Genomic DNA, 19,374 nt, shown 5'->3' on the forward strand with positions numbered 1-19,374 from the left:
CGTTGGAATGAAGTACATGTTCTTTGTATAATCTAGGGGATTTAGGGGATTAAGACTCCCTTGTGTGGAAGGAAAAATTATTGCTACGCATTGTAACTGTGGACCTGTGACTGTCATAGTGGAACCCACTCTGGAGTTGAGAAATTACTACTGAGGTAAGGGTAAGGATCATCATATGTGTCCAATGGGATTGTAGATGGCCAAGCCTTCAAAAATAGCCTCTTACAGAAATCCCTGGTTCTCAAGGATCCTGATCCCACAAACCTGGAAAAATGGACTAAACATGTCTTGATGATCTCAAAAGACTTTAGCTTGGTGAATATGGAGACCAAAGATTTCATACTCCAAAACTATCCCCTTTACAAAGAAAAAGAATATCTGAAATGCCCATCATATACTATTACTCTATCGCCATTGCTAAATTTTCAAATTACATCTTTGGGAAGCCTAGGCAATATCTATTGAGGGTAAATTTATTTAAGATATGTTGCATGTAAACAGAACTTGGACTGGATTTAAATCCGAGTTTTATCACTCGGACAAGTTTCTTAACTTCTCTGTGTCTAAGCTTTCTTATATGTAAAATAGAATAATGACACTACCTGCTGGTTGTTGTCAAGGCTGAATAAGTTAATATTTGCTTGTAATTGTAGTGAGCATTGAAGAAATGTTGGCTTTTTTTTTTTAAATTGAAGTATAGTTGAAGCACAGGGCTTCCCAGGTGGCACAGTGGTAAAGAACCTGCTGGCCAATGCAAGAGACACCAGAGATGCAGGTTCAATCCCTGGGTCGAGAAGATCCCCTGGAGTAGGAAATGGCAACCAGCTTCCGAATTCTTGCCTGGAAAAGTCCATGGACAGAGGAGAATGGAGGTCCATGGGGTCACCAAGAGTTGGATGCAACTGAGCACACACATAGTTGATTTTCAATGTTGTGTTAGCTCTTATTATTCTATTTAAGGTTGCTGTTGTAATAGAAAATTATTGTAGCATAAACAGTCCTTACTAAACTGAAGTAGGGGTTATAATGTGCTTCCACTATTTCTTGTAACCTTAATAGTTCCCAAAGCAAGTGATTCAGATATATAAAAAAGTTGATTTAAGATACAACTTACTTTAGGGAATAATCTGGTTCTAGGGCCTACATTGATTAACACTATTGTCCAGAAAGCAACAGAAATTATTTTGGAATACTGTGAGAAAGGTTTTATTGTTAACACAAAGATAAGATGTAAATTTCCGGGTTCCTTTAAATTTAGGAGCACATCAGTTTAGCCTATTAATCAAATATATATTGCATGAATTTCCTTTTTTTTTTCCCATTAAGGAGACTCAGAAAACTCTTACATGACAATTTGGTTTGTGGCACTTTAATGAGTCAGAAAAACTGAGATTCTAGTTATAAAAATGAGACTTTGGAAGAAAATTTTTCTTCTTTGTGCCCCAAGGAAATCTCGGCACTGTAAGTTGGAGAGAACTAGGTTAGAATTACTAAACTTGGCCATCTATTGCTGACACCACAGTGAATCAAGCTGAAAGGCAAGCTTGAACCAGAAGGTTAAAAACACTTCATTTACATCAGAAAGCTACCGCCTTCTATCTTACATGTACCCACTTAGCATGAATCACAGGCAGCTTCCAACTCATTTTGTGGAAACCTTTTAAAACCTGAGTAAATTGTGACTATGCTTTTCCATGTACTTTTCCCCTTAGAATAGTCTACTGTGTAGTATTTAATACATTAGTCATTTAATTAAATGAGAAGGTGAATGAATTCTAGATTGGAAAGTGAACGTTGAGCTAGAATCCTGCCTTGGCTACTATCCAGATGACTTTGACAATTCAATTAAGCCTTAGTTGCCTTGCCTATAAAATGATGATGTTGTATGAGTGCTCTTCAATTTTCCTAAAAACAGTAATTTTTACTTAATATTTGGTTCTAAAATATGGTGGGAAGCAGGGTGCCACGATGGATATGAAAAGCCACTGCTCGAGAGGACGTCAGTGAGCCTTCATTGAACATTCTTCTTCCAGGAGTGTATGAGGAAAACACCGGGTGGAGACAGAGTCACGGGTGCCCTTGGATTTATACAGTTATTGCTCTTGTTCCTCAGTGAGTTTTGGAAACATTATTGATGTCTATAAAGAAATCCATAGAAAACCTAAAGCTCTTCATAAAGAACCCCTAGGGCCTTGGAGTAATTTCACCATCTTTACAGTAAGCTGCCTACTCTCAGGAACACAGCGTCATTAACCTGCTGGGGAAGACAAAAGTTTAATGTGATAATGGTAAGTCTCTCCTCGCGATGACACCCAGAATTGTGTTTGCTTGTTTTAAGCAGCTGTGTCAATAAAAAAAAAATTGGATTTTTTACTGTCATAAGACTATGTACAAGCATGTTTCACAACATGCATAGCTAAACTTCATGAACTATCCCATGTTCTATGAATAACATCTCACATCTCCCCTCTTCCTCAGCTTTTTGAGGATGTTTATCATGGATGGTGGTAGAGGAAGCTCATTTTAACGTAGTTTCTGTTGATCACACAGTAAGGTATCAGAAAATGAACTTCTGTTTTTCTTCTGAACACTAAAATTTCCCACACAGAAACGGGTCAATGTATTAGATTGGAAAGAGTCTGAGGTAGGAGTCAATAAATATAGAAACTTTCTTTCTAACCTCTTCCATTTGGTATAACGTTACCAGCACAGCCTTTGGAGTCAGACAGGCCTTCTTGGCCATATTATATTTGACAAGTTACCCGGACACTTTGAGCCTGAGAGTCTCCAAAATGGAATCCTGTACATATGTGGGGACATCTCCCAGGAAGTGGAACAGTTAGCTCCCTACTGATATTCCAAGAAGACTTTGGTGATACTTTTAGTTCACAGTTACATGTTTGAGAAGGTTTGTTATAGGCCCTTTCAGAGATCTTGGCAAATCTTTGCTTAAGCTAGGAATTTTCAGATGCCCCCACAAAGAGATAACAGCAAAGGTACAGATATCAGCTCACACTTAAAAAGTGGCTTGGCATTCTAAAGACATCTGGGAAAAGGCTAATATATAAAAGAAGTCAAATCTGATCAAGGTAGGCAACTGCTGTTTGCTAAAGATGACTAAACTTCTCAGATTTTTTTAAAGGTAGGGGCTACTCCCCCACCCCCTGCATCATTGGAATCTTTAATTTATTCAAGAATAAAGAAACAGCTATGTCCTAATGTTCATTCAATTTTAGGATAACCACAAAGGTTTCATGAATGCGAAATGCTAGTTACACAAATATGAAATGGATCTGTGATGAGAATACTGGATACATGATATAATAAAGTCCCAAAGGTATTTCACCTGGGACCTTAGCTTTCCTTCTAGAACATCAGCAAACAGATCAAAATTAATGTAGCACACCATACAATCTGCCATATAGCCTCTCTGGTCAGATAATTTTTTTCTTCATTATATAAAACCTAATTAGCTAAAGGGCAATTCAAATGAAACTTTTATTTGGGGGATTTAGAACTATTAAAGAAAAGGGACAAAAACAAACAAATACTGCAGCTCTCTGGATAGCATGAACAAGATTACTAATAACCCTTGGGCGGGGGGGGGGGGGGTGGTGGAAATGATTAACCTTGTTATTTTCCTCACAGTCCAGGTTTCTACAGTAAATGGATACTGAACAAAAAATATTTGGATGCTGTATGGAAAACAACTTTTATAAGGTCTCCAACTGGCATCAAATGTTTTCAAGTATGAAAACATCTCTGAGCTTTCTCAACAGGCTGAAGGATCCCTGCAGGTACCACTTCCCATTTTTAATGGTCCTACCAATTAAATCAAATTAGAGATGAATTTTTAACTCTGTGATGAAGGCAATGCTCACTATAAGAGAAAGCAGGAAAGTGGAATATTTATCCTAAGTAAATTGTTATTTCAAATTGAATAGCTAAAGAGGAGGAGACAGCCAAATGCTTCCATCAGTATTTTACACTTTATAAAACATGATGTCAACATACATCTTTTCTTTTGTTGCTAGTCTAAGAAATGGTTTTTTTTATTAAAAATTTTTCAAGTTTTTAAGTTGTGTTTCCTGACATGAGTTTTCAGTGGATGATCTACCTTTATTTAACCTCTGACATTTTTATCTTAAACCTCCATCACTTGCATTTTAGGTGATAATCCCTCACACAAAGCTACTTTGCACATTAGGCCAAGTCTTGTTATTCTAATTACCATTTTTTATAATATACTGTTTAGAATAATTTGTGAAATCACTTGCTTTTCAGGACTAAAGATCAGATAATACATGTTATAGCGATTAGTTTATCACTTGCACCCACACCAAATCAAATATTAATTTGGATCATCAGCATCAACAAATATTCACTTGGATAAAATTGTGAATGTTTACTTATAAGTGCATGATACATTTTACATTGAAAAAATGAAACCTGAATGAATTACTACTGCATCAAGTAAGAAAAAACAGAGCTCAAAGGCTCAAATGGCTACAGATTTATTTTGGGACTCATTAATTGCTGACAATATCACCAATAATTTTTCAGCCACAGCCAAAGCACATCAAAATGACTGAGTTTTAAATCAAGTACCTTTGGGATGATTGGGAAATCTATTTCCTAATAGACAACAGCAGGTACAAATGACCTTAATGGGAAATCTGTTTCAAAATCACTTTTAGCAGATGATCGGAAAGGATGACCACTCTGTCCATGCATTTGAACCTTAATATAGGTGTTGACAGTTTGAAATCTATACTGAAACGTATCAGGCCTCCAAAATCTTTAATCACTGTGTATACAGCAAATGTATGTGAACTTATGGTTACATATATCAATAATTTATGTCACAATATACATCATTCATTGTCCCTGATGATGGGAATATTATGATTGCTATATCTATTATCATGGCATCTTTCTATATACTTGGTGGAATTACGTTCATTCATTTCTTCCTTGGGATAAAGGGAAAAGCCTTGGTAAATGCCCAAACTTAGTTGAAAATCCAAGCGGATCTCTCTTTTCTGGCTTCTACCTTGAAAAGCCCATTTCTATGCCATCTTGAACAGGCAGGGAGTCTTCTATGCATGAATTCTTGCCCATTGGAGAGTAAAGGAATCCACCAGTGCACAGAGAGAACACCTCATAAGTCCTTATAAGGAATGTGTAAATGCCACTGAAGCAGGCTAGAAGATAAAATCGTGTTTGATGGTTTTATGGCAAATCTCTTCACCTTAAAGCCAGGCAATAAGCAAGCTAGCCATATGTGATGCTGGGTGACCCCTGGAAGTGCTTATACCCTTTGCCTGAGAAATCTAAGGAAACACCCATTGCACTCCTAGCAGAACAGCCAGAGGCATCATGAAAACAGAGAAAAAGCTATCACTTTGCTTGTTAGAGGGTTTTGGTTAGATATTAAGGAGTTAAATTTTCCTAGTTTCCTGAATAAAGGTTAATACATTTTCCAAAGGCACAACAAAGCATCCTTTCAGGTCACCACTGATTTTAAAATAAAACAAAGCAAAACAAAACTGGAATTTCCCGATTCAGTGTGTAAAAGGTCAACATCTGCTGATGCTCAAAGATGGGGCATGTGGTGGAGGCGGCCAAATGAGATGTCAAGTGAGCAAAACATTCAGAAATTCCATGCAACACACGATTGACACTTGGAACAGAAACACACCCCAACGCCAAAGAACTACTTTCCGTTCATCCATTTCTGAAACCTTTGACAGGTCAGATCACCACAGCAGCCTCAATTATCTGTCTCAGCTTGCTTCTGTTTGGTTCCCTTTTGCTCCAAAATGCATGTGCAAATACAATTGTCAAGGCCTGAAAGGAGCACATTGTGGCATATTTATGTAGATAGGCAAATGCCAAGGGAGATACTACAGCAGAAAAATTAGACTATTAGAACTGAAGTTTTCACTTGCAAGTTTGTAGCACTGACGTCATTTCAACAAGATCACAAAGAGGAAGTTGCAGCATTAGGCTGGTATCTAAATGAATGTGAACACTAGTTCTATTTCTATTTACAAAGTGGCTGATGTTCATTGCATTTAACATGTCTAGTGATTAATAAATCTGTGTGTAGTCATATTCACAAGCTTAAGTAAACTGGGTTGATTTAAAAAATGGAAGACCTGACTGTGCATTTATAAGAGGCAGGAAGTTATTTTATACAAATTATGAGGATATTGCTTTTTAAATGGCCCTGTTGTGGCCCAGCATTTATGACAAAGACTAGGTTAAACTCTAGTGAAAATGTTTCTTTTCACTTACAGTGCATAATCTTGGCTCCCTCAGTACTTTATTTCAAATCACTTATTCAATAGCTATTCAAAGGTTTTAACCACCAGAGAGAAAGGGAACAATATTTAAAAATATGTGAGATTTGGCTCTGAAAAGTTATGGGGCACTTCCTTAGTGAGCATTTCAAGCTTGGTGTTGGGGTGTCAGTGTTTTAAATGTAAAGTGGGAGCTACAGCCTGGCTCTCCCATGGTATCTGATAGAATGTCTTTGTAAAGGTACTACAGAAATGTTCAACAGAATGTTGAAGAGAGACTTCTCTTTTCAAATGATGATATCTCTACTAATACATTCCTTGCAGAAATTTCTAGTAGCCCCATTCCTAAACTTTGCATGTATTTTTTTATATCCCTTCTCTACCAAACTTGAACCTAAGTAGTCAGGAAAATATGGATCATTGTATTTTAGGAGGGCGCAATGGACATATTGATTATTTTCTTTCCTTCATTTCTCCAGAAAGACTAATGATCACAAACCGACCTCTTTCAGGCCTTCACAAAGGCTAAAGTTTAATGCATTAATAAAATTCCTTCTCCCTAGTTTCATAGTGATTTCTTTGGGCTAACGAATATGCCTAAAGCATTCATTGGCATTCATTCTCTGCTTTCCCAAATTATGGGAGACAGTTCAATTTGTTTGCTGGTTACTAAGTATGGGTAAATAGGACTGTTCATATTTTTGCTAAATGAGTTACAGTTATGTAAGTAATTGCACCTTTGTAAAGGGAGCCTTCATCAAAAATAGTCAGAAAAGCTGTAGCACTGCCATATTCATGGAGGAATTCTACATAGATAACTATTTTATCTGTCCTCTCACCATATCTGTGCAGAGAACAAACACAACAATTCAATTCACAAAGGAAATACTCTCTTACATCAGAAATGGACACTGGGAAAATAGATCTGAGGAGCTGAACAACAAAGCCAAGCTAGCCTAGACTTGGTTTGTGATTTTTTTTTTTTTATTTTGTTTTTACTTACTACCAATACTGGAAATACTGGGGATACCTGGAGAGAAAGAAAACAATAAAGAAAAGCTGTTAGACATTTATTAGTAAAGGATATCTTAAACATCATATAAAAATCTCAGAAGTTTACACACTTGATAACATTCATATCATCAGAAAATTAACACAAAAAAAACCCAAACATATATCCAACCACTGTAACCATTTTGCTTATTCTAGAACTCCTTTAACTCAACAGAGTCAGGAAATCAGCATTCAACTTTAACAGCTGGCTCAAGACAGCTTCATGATATCGAACATTTTGTGTCTACCTATAAGGTTAATGAACATTTGTATGTGGTTCAAAACAGACACTAAACTAGGCTTGTGTTCTGGGCACTGAGCACCAAGTATACAATATATATGCCTGTGCAAATATATCTACATAATGCCATCTATCTCTTTAAACGTGCTGAGATGCGTGTGTTAGCAGCTGAAAGTCACTTGTTGTTTTATTTGATTAACTACATATAACCATCATTTCCAATCCTCTTTTACTCGTCAGATATGTGGATTAAACTCTCTAACAGAAAGTAAATTGAGCAGAATGCAGAATAATTCAAGAATACATGAGGCTGTGTTCACATCGACCATGGGCTTCACCAATTTTTCAGCTTCTGCTTTCATTGTCAAGCTCTGCTAAGGTGGTGGAACCATTTCAGAATGTGACTGAAGCTGTTATAAATGTGGACATGAGTTTAGTTGTATCCAGATGAAAACTCCTAGTCAAGATCAGGGGCACAAGAGCCAGGCTGTCTCCGATTGAGGCTTTGCTCTTACCCTCATTGACTGAGACTTTGGGACAAGTTGCTTATATTCTCTGTGGCTGTTTTCCACCTCTTAGAGTTGTTGCAAGGATTACATATACATATATATATTATATATGTAATATATAATATATGTATTATATATAATTGAAATGCTCAAAGCATTGAGCAGGTAGTATGTGCAATAATCAACAATTTTTGCTATGATTACTATTATTGATTTAGTTGGTTCATCAAACAAGCAACACCATGATAGACACTATAAATAATAGTCAAGGATTTATATCTTTTCCACCAAATCCAGGTAGTGGTGTGGGTGAGAGCATGAGTTGGGAATAAGATAGAACTTAGTGAGAGTCATGCTTTGCAACTAACTAGCTGGGTGATTTCATGTAAGTTCCCAGCCTCTCTACGCCTGTTTCCTCATCTGAAAGGGCTAATAATATCTACTGCACAGGGCTGCTGTGAGAATCGAAATGAGATAATCCATAAAAATGTCTGACACATGGTACACAGTCAATAAATGATAGCTGTTAATGAGCTGTTCAGACTTGTTCTCCACATCACTAAAGTGTACTAACAGGTGGTAAATGTAGGAATCATTAAATTTCTATTTTAGTATTTAATCTTTGATCAACTGCCCTCTGCTTATCTCAACTAATCACTGTACCTTACTCAGAGGTTTATAGCTTTGTATTATTTAAAACTGAGAGCTATTTTCCTATTTCTTAGTAGGGAGGGGAGAAGGAGAAATTAAAGCTTACCATGTTTAAAAAAAACCTGGAAGGAATGAAATCCCATTTTCAGCTATTAGATACATTCAATGTATCTTGATTTTAAACGCACAGAGCTTATGATGTTTCAGTTTAATTACTGGTCACTGATCAACCCAAACTGGAAACTTAAACTTTCATTTTGATGTTTTACTTTGTTTGAACTGAATTTCAAGCTGCATGCGATTTCTGCAAAGGACTGCTGGATTCCTGACCCAACATTTCAGTACACTATCTTTGCCGCATTTTGACAGTGACGTGGTACTGAATCTTTCCTATTTTTCTTTCTTTGCAAATCCCCTGTTGAGTGAGATATGATGGCAGCATCATAATTTTAGTAGCAATTGCAGAAGCTCCAAATTTCCCCATGATTGAAAATCCGGCTCCATTGCAAGGAACTGCTTTGCTTTTGTAATCCGTCAAAGAGAATGGAAGTTAGGATGGCAGGAAGAGACTTTTCAAGTGTTTTCAAACTTGCATGGAGGTGGAGGGCCATGCATAATGCAAGGCAAAGTTCTCAGGATGTTTGGCCAGACACAATAGAGAGCAAACTTGTAAGACTGTTTGATGCAGTACTTGCTGCAGCTGAATATTTTAGAAAGATGCAGAAATGTTTCTATTCCTTTGGGGATGCCAGTGCTGGGGAGAAATGCTCATTGCAGCTATACAAACCTCTCCAAGCAAGACCATTATGAGATCCTATTTCCCTCATGAAGATGTTTTCTATTACCTAACATTTGGATGCTTAAAATTCCGGCTCTTTATCATTTTGTGGTTTAAAAAGTTTTGAGGTGCTGCCAGGTGAGTCACTTTCTATTCCACTGCTGTAAAATGGGATCTGCTTACAGAAGATTTTTAAATTGCTCACTGGAATAAGATTTTTGAAGTTGAAAATACCTGAACACCAAGGAATGTCCATTAGTATATTGTCAAATGTTATTTTTTTCCCCAGTGTTTCTTATTGTAATGTTCAAATGCCTTGCTTTTGGTTCTCTACAGACAACTAAAGAATTTAATAAACCAGTTATATGCATTGAAAAGGCTATGAGTAAGTCATGAGAAATCTTTCAAGTGCTTAAGAAACTAAGACAGGAAGGCTACAATTCATTTCATGAAAGGTGGGTTTCTTTGGCATCTGTAAGTGCTGAATCAATGAATGCAATTTAATCACAGCAGTGATGGTTGCCCATAAACCACAGGAATGACAGTCAGATTACGCTCAGGAAAATTGTCTAGACATGTCTTGGTAGCTTTTTAGTGTTCCTTGTGAAGTGACAACTATTGTGTAAAGAGTATTTTTATCTTTAAAACTGAGCTCAGAAGTTATTACTTCCCTTCCTTCTTCATCTCCCTGATGTGAATTAGCCAGCGTTCTTTGTGATGCATACCTCTTTGTGCAGGTCTCCGTGAGCAACTTATCAACTTCTCTGTATGACTGTTTGTGTGTTAGCCTGAGACCTCTGAGAGGATGAGTGTCAGGTCTGTATCTCTACTGTCTGTCCAGGACGATGCCTAGTACAGAAAAGTTGCTCAGTGCGTATGTGAGCAAAAATTTATCACGTGTTGCCAAGGTTTCTATCAGAGTGAAAATACCACATTTGGTCATAAGATGATCTTTCCCCTATAAAATGTTCCACTGAGACATTTCTCAGGGTCCAATGTTCATAAATACTTTTGTTGTCTTTGGAAGTTTCCTCCATTCTGAGAGCAAGAGCTACACAATGTACAAGATGTGCCCCTCACCACTTTGCCTTCCGGGAAACTTGGATGTCAGCTTCATGCTCAATGGGGTAAATTCATCTAATGTTTGGCTTATTTTCTTTCTATTATTTTTTTTCTCACACCTTCTTTTTATATTCCTGCTTGTATATGCTTAATTTTGTCTTTTTTCCTAAGCCAATCAGGGGAAAATGCAGATTTTGTGGGCCCAAAGCAAATACAAACCTGGGAGCTCTCTTTGAGAATAATAATTTCAAAGTATAAAATCATACTAGTTCAGATGGTAAAGAATCTGCCTGCAATGCAGGAGACCAGGGTTCAATCCCTGGGTCAGGAAAATCCCCTGGAGAAGGGAAAGGCAACCCACTCCAGTATTCTTGCCTGGAGAATTCCATGGACATAGGAGCATGGCGGTCCATGGGGTCACAAAGAGTTGGACACAACTGAATGACTAACACACACACATACGGCATAATTTCATCAGACATGAAATTAATGTTTTTATAGCTTAGAAGGAGTCTAGGAGGGACCCTGTAATTTACGCTTCATTAGCTTAAGTCTATCTCGGAAATAATCTCAAAAACATTTGGGAAAGACAGATGATAGGTAGATAGGAAGGAAAAAAGGAAGATATCAGATAAGCTAATTCAGAAAGAGTGGCAAAAAATGGAGAGCTGAAACGGAGCTAAGAAATAATCTTACTCAGCCCTTTCACTTTACAGAAGAGGAAATGGAAGGCACAAAAAGAAGCAAGGGCTTTATCCTATTTGACCCCTTTATAGTCAACACTGGCCCAGGTAATTCCTAATCCCTGTCTACTGAGATACTGCTAAACTTATACAGAGGAAATGGAACGCAGGTACGAATGAGCTTTAAGGGAGGAATAGAAATGCTCCTTCAGTCAGAGACACACGAAAACACGGAGTAACCAAAGGGCCAAAAGAAGGTGAAGGTGCTAAGCCTGCTGCTGTTCAGTTGCTCAGTTGTGGCCGACTCTTTGTAACCCTACCGACTTCAGCAGGCCAGGCTCCTCTGTCCTCCACTGTCTCCCGAGATAAGCTTGCAGGTACTTGCAATCTTTCCCTCCTCAACCCGTCCTCCCCACTACCATATTTATTTAGATTTTTTCTTTTTAAGGAATTCTACTGCAGTTGGGGCATGAGAACCTGGTGGAATTATACAATTTGTTATTTTCTCCTTCCTCCTCCTCCCGCTCCTACTCTTTCCCTTCTTCCTTCTTCTCTCCTACCCATCTTCCTTCTTCTTTCTCCTCTCTCCCTCCCCTTCTCCTTCTCCTCCTCCTTCTTTCAATTAGATTAACTTTTCCACCAAGTATGTGGCTAAAGGGGACATAGTTAAGCATGAGAAAGTCAACATAATGGAGTCCTCAAAAATAAACATGGATTTTTCAAAGCAGTTGAGTTCAGTGCTAAAAGCCACAACTCTTTTTGAGAATCAACGCAAAGTTCAGCAGCTTTTCACCAAGAGGAAAGCAGAAAGGACAAGGATTCAGCATACTTTACATCAAGAAAAAATATTACCATTGTTGTGTTAGGTGGTTTGACAAAGCCCTACCAGGAAAATGACTAGATCTCCTTATAGTCAGGCTGCAGGAACTTGGAGCTCTAATTCCAAAAAGCCCAAGTGAAAAAGAGGTAAGTGATGAGTAAGAAAACATTCTACAGCCTCACTTGTATTCTAGAGGACGTTCTACTTCCAACATCCATTCAACCCTGCTTCCTGGTCCAACTGCTGATGATAAGGGGTACGGTGAGTTGTCTCCCAGGAATTTGAAAGTGAAGAAACTAAGACTGCCCTCACAGAATTATACGGTAGAAACCAATACATAAACAATCCAATCAAAGATGGTTAAGTCATCTTAGAGCAACTGAAGGGCTCTGGGTCGTGAGTGTATATGACAGATTTGACAGAGGTGACATTAGTGTCACTATATCTGAGAACTGGAAGAAAAGCTAACCAGAAGGTAAAGCCTACAAAAAGGACATCTTCAGGTGTGTGGTGGTGGTATTGGTCTAGCACTGTCTCAGGAACAGGGAAGGGTAGACTGTAAACTTTCAGACCTTCAGTGTCCTCTTGGCATTAGGGAGGCTGACCCTGTGGTAGGACGGATGTGTTAGGATGTTTCACCCTGATGTCATTAGCATGCAAGTCATTTAAATTTCCTGATCCCATGCTTACCAAGCAACCTTCTGATTGTTATCTGGCTCTACAAGGAGACTTAATTACTGGGGAGAGAATTCACTGATCATAGGGCCTTAAATAATCTGCATATTGTAACACCTATTTCATATTGTGGATGAATAAGTTGACATTTGGATGTAATTTATCTCTCCATATAGTTACTATCTCCAAAGAGAGAATTTGCTGTTTAAACTTGGATGGGTCCATGTGCTAGATTTCAGTAAAATTACAGTGATTGTAACAGCTAACTTCACAGTGTGCTTAGTATGTCACTGCCGCTAGTTTAATATCTTATGTGCATCAGTTTGCTTAATTTTTGTGACAACCCTAGATATTAATACTGTGGTTTATTTTACCAATGGGGAAAAAATTCAAGCACAAAAAGTTGTAGTCAGTTGGGAAGGAGACTGAAATTGGAATACAGAGGTCCAGGATCCAGAGCTTGGGTCTCTAATAACTACTCTATAATGTTGCTCAACTTATTATAGGCCCCCTCTTTTATCTCTGGTGTGTGCATGCGTGCTCAGTAGTGTCTGACTCTTTGCAACCCCATGGACTGTGGCCCACCAGGCTTCTCTGTCCATGGGGTTTCCCAGGCAAGAATACTGCAGTGGGTTGCCATTTCCTCCTCCAGGGGATCTTCCCAACCCAGGGATCAAACCTGTGTCACTTACGTCTCCTGCGTTGGCAGGTGGGTTCTTTACCACCTGGGAAGCCCCTCTTATTTCTAATCCTCAAAAAAGAAAAATCTCTGAAGACTCAAAGTTTTTCTCCCAAAGTTTACCTGGATCACAACATAATATGATCTGAACTAATCTGGTGACAAAACCTGACCGAAAGGGGTATGAATGTGGTCTTCTCCTTTATCCCACTGAGTGAAAATGATCATAGGTTTGCTGCGGAAATCTAAAATATTTGATTAAGTAGGACTACCTGATGTTCTTCTGTGGGTATTGATATAATATATATATATACACTGTATTACTTTTTAAATTTAAACAAAAAATTTAATTCCGAATCAGCTCTGGTCCCATAATCATCAGATAAGGGACTGTGGACTAGTTGTACACGAATAACTCGGTAGGTATTCGTTTTTATATATTGGCCATACAGTTCGTGGAGGTAACACTCTGACAGGTGCTCTCTCATTGTGCCGACAGAATCAGATTTTGTCTGGTGGCCAGAGCCCAACAGTGGTCAAGTCACCAAGGCTGTGAATGCCACTCAGTTGTTTATTCGCTAAGTCGTGTCCGACTCTTTGGACCCCATGGACTGTAACCCTCCAGGCTCCTCTGTCCATGGGATTTCCCAGGCAAGAATACTGGAGTCAGTTGCCATTTCCTTCTCCAGGGGATCTTCCCCACCCAGGGATTGAACCTGTGTCTCTTGTGCCTCCTGCATTGGCAGGTGGATTCTCTACCACTGAACCACCTGGGAAGTCACTTAGGGAGGCCTCTAAAAACCAGCCAACCAAGATGCCATCTCTAGATAGGTGGATGGGTCATTAGCACCCATGAAAAATGAGTGATTCTTTTTTCTATTGGTTTTTCTCTAAATCTCAGTTGATCTCTTCCTGGGGGAGAGTGAAGGCCCTTGTGTTACAATTGCTGAACTGTGAAGGTCACATATTCCAGGGGACATGGGAAGATGAATGGGAGGTCAATGTGTCCACAGGCACATTTCAGGGCTATGTAGGTTTATTTATTCATTCATCAAATAATTAATTACACAAGCATTTATGAAGGCCAAGAAAAAATATGGTCTTATTCTTAAATTGCTAACATTTTGGCTCTGAAGTCAGAAAGTCCTGAGTTTAAATCTTGCTCTGAAATGTATTCATTGTGGGATTTGGGGGAAACCTACATATTGATCTTTACGTGCCTATACTTCCTTATCTATAAAATGGGGACAAAAATACTATACCTTCCATAGGGACATTGGAAAGATTTATTGCAAGAAAGTACGTAAAGCACTTCACAAAATATAAAAGGCTATGGTAAGCTTAATAAATATAGCTATCACTAACTCTAATACTTTGGCCACCTCATGCGAAGAGTTGATTCATTGGAAAAGACGCTGATGCTGGGAGGGATTGGGGGCAGGAGGAGAAGGGGATGAAAGAGGATGAGATGGCTAGATGGCATTACCGACTAGATGGACATGAGTTTGAGTGGACTCCAGGAGTTGGTGATGGCCAGGGAGGCCTGGTGTGCTGTGATTCATGGGGTCGCAAAGAGTCGGACACGACTGAGCGACTGAACTGAACTGAACTGATAATAAAATTATTATTATAACTTTGATTACAGTTAACCAGTTGTAAGTGTCCAAACATTATCAAGAATCTAGAGAGAGAGAATGTGGAGAAGGAAATGGCAACCCACTCCAGTATTCTTGCCTAGAGAATCCTGTGCACAGAGGAGCCTGGTGGGCTGCTATCCATAGGGTCGCACAGAGTTGGAGACGACTGAAGCGACTTAGCATGCATGCATGCATTGGAGAAGGAAATGGCAACCCGCTCCAGTATTCTTGCCTGGAGAATCCCAGGGACAGAGGAGCCTGGTGGGCTTCTGTCTATGGGGTCGCACAGAGTCGGACACGACTGAAGTCACTTAGTAGCGGCGGCAGCAGAGAGAGAATGACTGTCCTTGGCACAGGACAGTCTAGGTGGGCTGCATTGAGGAGTAGTCTTGAAGAATGAGCAGAACATCAATAGAGAATGAGGAAAAGGTGATTTTGGGAAAAGGAATAAATTCAGGGTCTTGCATGTTGACTGTGAGATCTTCACAGATAGCTGAAAAAATTGGTCTGGGTTCATTAGATAGATTTGGGCTATAATTGGTTTATTAATACTAAACCAATATTACTAAGAATTAAAACCAAAGGAAATAGATTAGAATATGAAGGGAAAAATCTGTAGACTGAGAAGAGGCAGGGGTGGGGAGCGTGAAAATTTAAAGCAAGAGTAGAAGGGGAGTCTTTGAAGGCAAAGAAATAAAAAGCAACAATTTAGGAATAAAAATGGGAGACAGCAGGTTAGAGAAGACTGAATTGTTCAGACAGGTGTCAAATGGAATCTACATCCCAGTGGAGGACACAGAAAGTCATTTAACTTTAACCTGAGAAGCAACATAGTGAGATGTACAGTATTTGGGGTCAAGACATACTTGGTTCAAATCTTCCTTCTCATTTTGACTAGATAGCTAAATGTTAAAAAAGATACTTTTCCCTAGTATTGATCAGACTCCATGTCTAGAATATGATAATAGTAGCACCTACATTACAAAACTGTTGTGAGTTTGAAATGAACTAATGCATGTAAAGCACTTAGGAAATCGTCTGGATAATGACATGCATGTGTACATTTGGGAAAATATAAATTGGTCAATGCAAATTTAATACCAGAGAAAATAACTGAACTATCATCAGATTACTTTCCATCACTCATAGGAGCCCTAGGTATTGTATAACAATTCAGGTTGGATTTCTGAACAAACAAATAATGTCAATGTCAGACCAATTTAATTTTCTTTCTTTGAAGAATATTAGACCATGTAGGTAAGGGGAAAGTAAAAGACTGAATACAGCTGAACTAGCTGGGCTTTCTGTCTGTCTCCATGACATTTCTATCAGTAAACTGAGGAAATTATTTAGAGCAGCATGTCCCCAAAAGAGTGTTTCATAGAAAGCTTTTAAGTGCTTCATGAAAAATAAAGTTTGGAAAATACAGGATAAAATACATTATTTTGGGTACTCAAATTTTCTAATAAGATAATGTGACTATCTAGGGCTTCCCTGGTGGCTCAAAAAAACTCGCCTGCCAAGCATGAGATGCGGGTTCGATCCCTAGGTCGGGAAGATCCCCTGGAGGAGAAAATGGCAACCCACTCTAGTATTCTTGCCTGGAGAATCTCATGTAAAGAGGAGCGTGGTGGGCTACAGTCCATAGGGTTGCAAAGAATAGGACATGACTAAGCAACTAAGCATACACACACACACACACACACAATGTGAATATCTAAGAGTCAGTAAAATATACAGAATTTTCCAAAATTATTGAGCCATGGAATTCTTTTAAAGGTCATAAGACACAGTTTGGCAATCAGAGGTATAGATAATATAATCTTTTCTGAAAGTATAGTTCCCAAAGGTTAATTAAGTTTTCAGCATCTGTATGTAGGGATTAGAATTTTACTCATGAACTGGACAAGGAGAATCGAGATAATCATGATCAAGCATGAAGTTGGACAGATTTTCTATATACTTGGAAGACACAAATGAAATTGAAAGGACATTCAAAATAGAATTCTATTTAAAATAGAATGAAGATCAATAGGGAGAAAGAAAGATGTCTTACAGATAAAACATAAGCTTTGTAGAAAAATAAAAATATATCAATACACATAATATGTATATATGGCTTTAAAGAACTAAGAAAACATACTGAGCCTTCTATATAAAAATACAATGAATAGAAATTTTATCATAAGAGTCATTACTTTTGCCTCTGCTGAGTCTATTATAATGAAAAATGTAGGGAACTGTGGTGTGTCTCACAGATTGGATGGTAGTATTTTAGAGGGCTGGAGTTCTATATTCTTCTCTCCTGGCTTATAAGCTCCATACAAAAATGACCTCGGAGTTGTTCCAGAATTTAGGACTTCCAAGCCTAGGATTCCAGCAAGGTCTCAGTTAAAGGATCTTCTGAGTGATAGGCTGAGAGTCTTTGCAGGGAGATCTTAAAATTTCCTGATGTGATGAAGTTCTCCTAGTTTTTATGATAAGAGTGGGCAGGTACTGATCTTCCTGTTCAAAAATAATCCTGGCTGCTTGAGATTCTGCTAAATCCAGAGATTATCCAATACGAGTGTTATTTCTAGGTTACTGAAGAGTTGGTGTTGAGGAATCAGAGATTGTAACCATTCCATTTTACTTCTTAGGTTCTGTATTCTTGTATTAAAATACAGCACATCCTAAGTGTTCCTCTTGAGAACTGGTTTGTACCAGCTATAGTCATGTATATGTGTATATGTATGCACATGGGGAGTGTGTGCATGTATGCATGTGTGTAAGAAAAAGCCAACATGACATGAAAATCATAACACAGGGCTAGAAGTCCTGTGTTTGGCTTAAACTTCCACACTAAAAAAACAGGGCTTCCAGGTACAAGACTTGAAAATCTTATCATATGAGAAATGGAGAGGATGATGTTAACCTGGACAATAAAGGAATCTGGGGTTAATATAGTGTTTTAAGACTTGAAAAAGCAGTTGGAAATTAGGACACACTTAATACTGATGTTAAGAAATATGTTTTATAACAATTAAAATTGTCAAATAATTGACAAGTCTGCCTTATGAAGACAATCTTAAAAATAAATTATTTTTGAACACTTATTTTGTGACAGGTGTTACGCCAATCACATTACATGCACTAGCTTATTCACTTCTCTCAAAATTCCTATGAGGTAAAAACTATTATTATCCTCACATTACAGATGGGAAACCGAGTGTTGGAGAGGTAAATACTTTACTTTTTCAAGGTTACACAGCTAGTGAGTGGACAAACCAGTATTTGATCCTGGAACGTGTGTACTAAACCACTAAGTTGCTTACTTTCGTCCTTGGACATTTGCTAGCAGCCTGATGTGGCAGAGATTTTGTTTAAAGTGGTTCTTTTCATTGCAAGACTGGACCATTGCAGATTATCTTAAAATCTTTAAGCTAGCTTCTGCTATATTGAGAGTTGAAAAACTGAATTGAACCTCCTTGGCCATTGTATCCATCTGTCACCTTCCTATTTTAACAGATGGGGAAAAGTCTAGAGAAGGTCAGTAAAAACTAAGGGGTGGATAGACAATAGGATCCATAAGGCAAACTGAAAGGGGTTACACTTCTTTGACCTGGGTGAACTGGTGGTCCGCAATATGCAAAATATTAGGGGTATATAAGCCATTTCCATGGAAACTGTAACAAGAAATTCATTATACCGAAAAAGTTTAGCTGGCACAGAAGGTGTTTCCAGTGAAATATCTTGAAATAAGCAAGACTTTGAAGCACAGTTATGGGTAGGAAAAAACAGGGCTGTGTTAGAATAGGAGCCAGTGCTGTCAACAGCAGTCTATCCCAGCTGCCTTTCTAGAAGCCCTGACAAGTTGCTCATCCCTGAGGATGAGCCAGAATGCCAGCAAGTGTTTTGAACACTGTTCTTTTCCTTTCTGTCCCACTAAAGAAGGCAGTGTATTAAAAAGCAAAGACATCACTTTGCTGACAAGGTCCATTTAGTCAAAGCTATGGTTTTTCCAGTAGTCATTTATGGATGTGTAAAGAAGGTAGAGTGCCGAAGAATTGCCAAAGAATTTCAAACTGTGGTGCTGGAGAAGACTCTTGAGAGTCCTTTGGACAGCAAGGAGATCAAACTAGTGAATCCTAAAGGAAATCAACCTTGAATATTCAAGGGAAGGACCATTGCTAAAGCTGAAGCTCCAATACTTTTGATGTGAAGAGCCACTCATTGGAAAAGAGCCTGATGCTGGGAAAGGTTGAAGGCAGGAGGAGAAGGGGATGACAGAGGATGAGATGG

General features: G+C 38.4%; 1 protein-coding gene across 10 annotated transcripts in view; it reads right to left on the reverse strand.

Moving 5' to 3' along the window:
* Positions 1–19,374, reverse strand: part of NTNG1 (netrin G1) — a 399,049-nt gene that overhangs the window by 69,892 nt on the left and 309,783 nt on the right. For all 10 annotated transcript variants that reach the window (XR_010659492.1, XM_065907714.1, XM_065907703.1 and 7 more), the window contains exon 5: positions 7,309–7,335. Coding sequence is in view for 9 of the 10 variants with exons in the window: in XM_065907714.1 (XP_065763786.1) it covers positions 7,309–7,335 (27 nt within the window). In the remaining variant the exon portion in view is untranslated. The remainder of the gene's footprint in view (positions 1–7,308; positions 7,336–19,374) is intronic.

Source organism: Muntiacus reevesi, chromosome 1, assembly GCF_963930625.1.
Source record: "Muntiacus reevesi chromosome 1, mMunRee1.1, whole genome shotgun sequence".
NCBI classification, from domain to species: domain Eukaryota; kingdom Metazoa; phylum Chordata; class Mammalia; order Artiodactyla; family Cervidae; genus Muntiacus; species Muntiacus reevesi.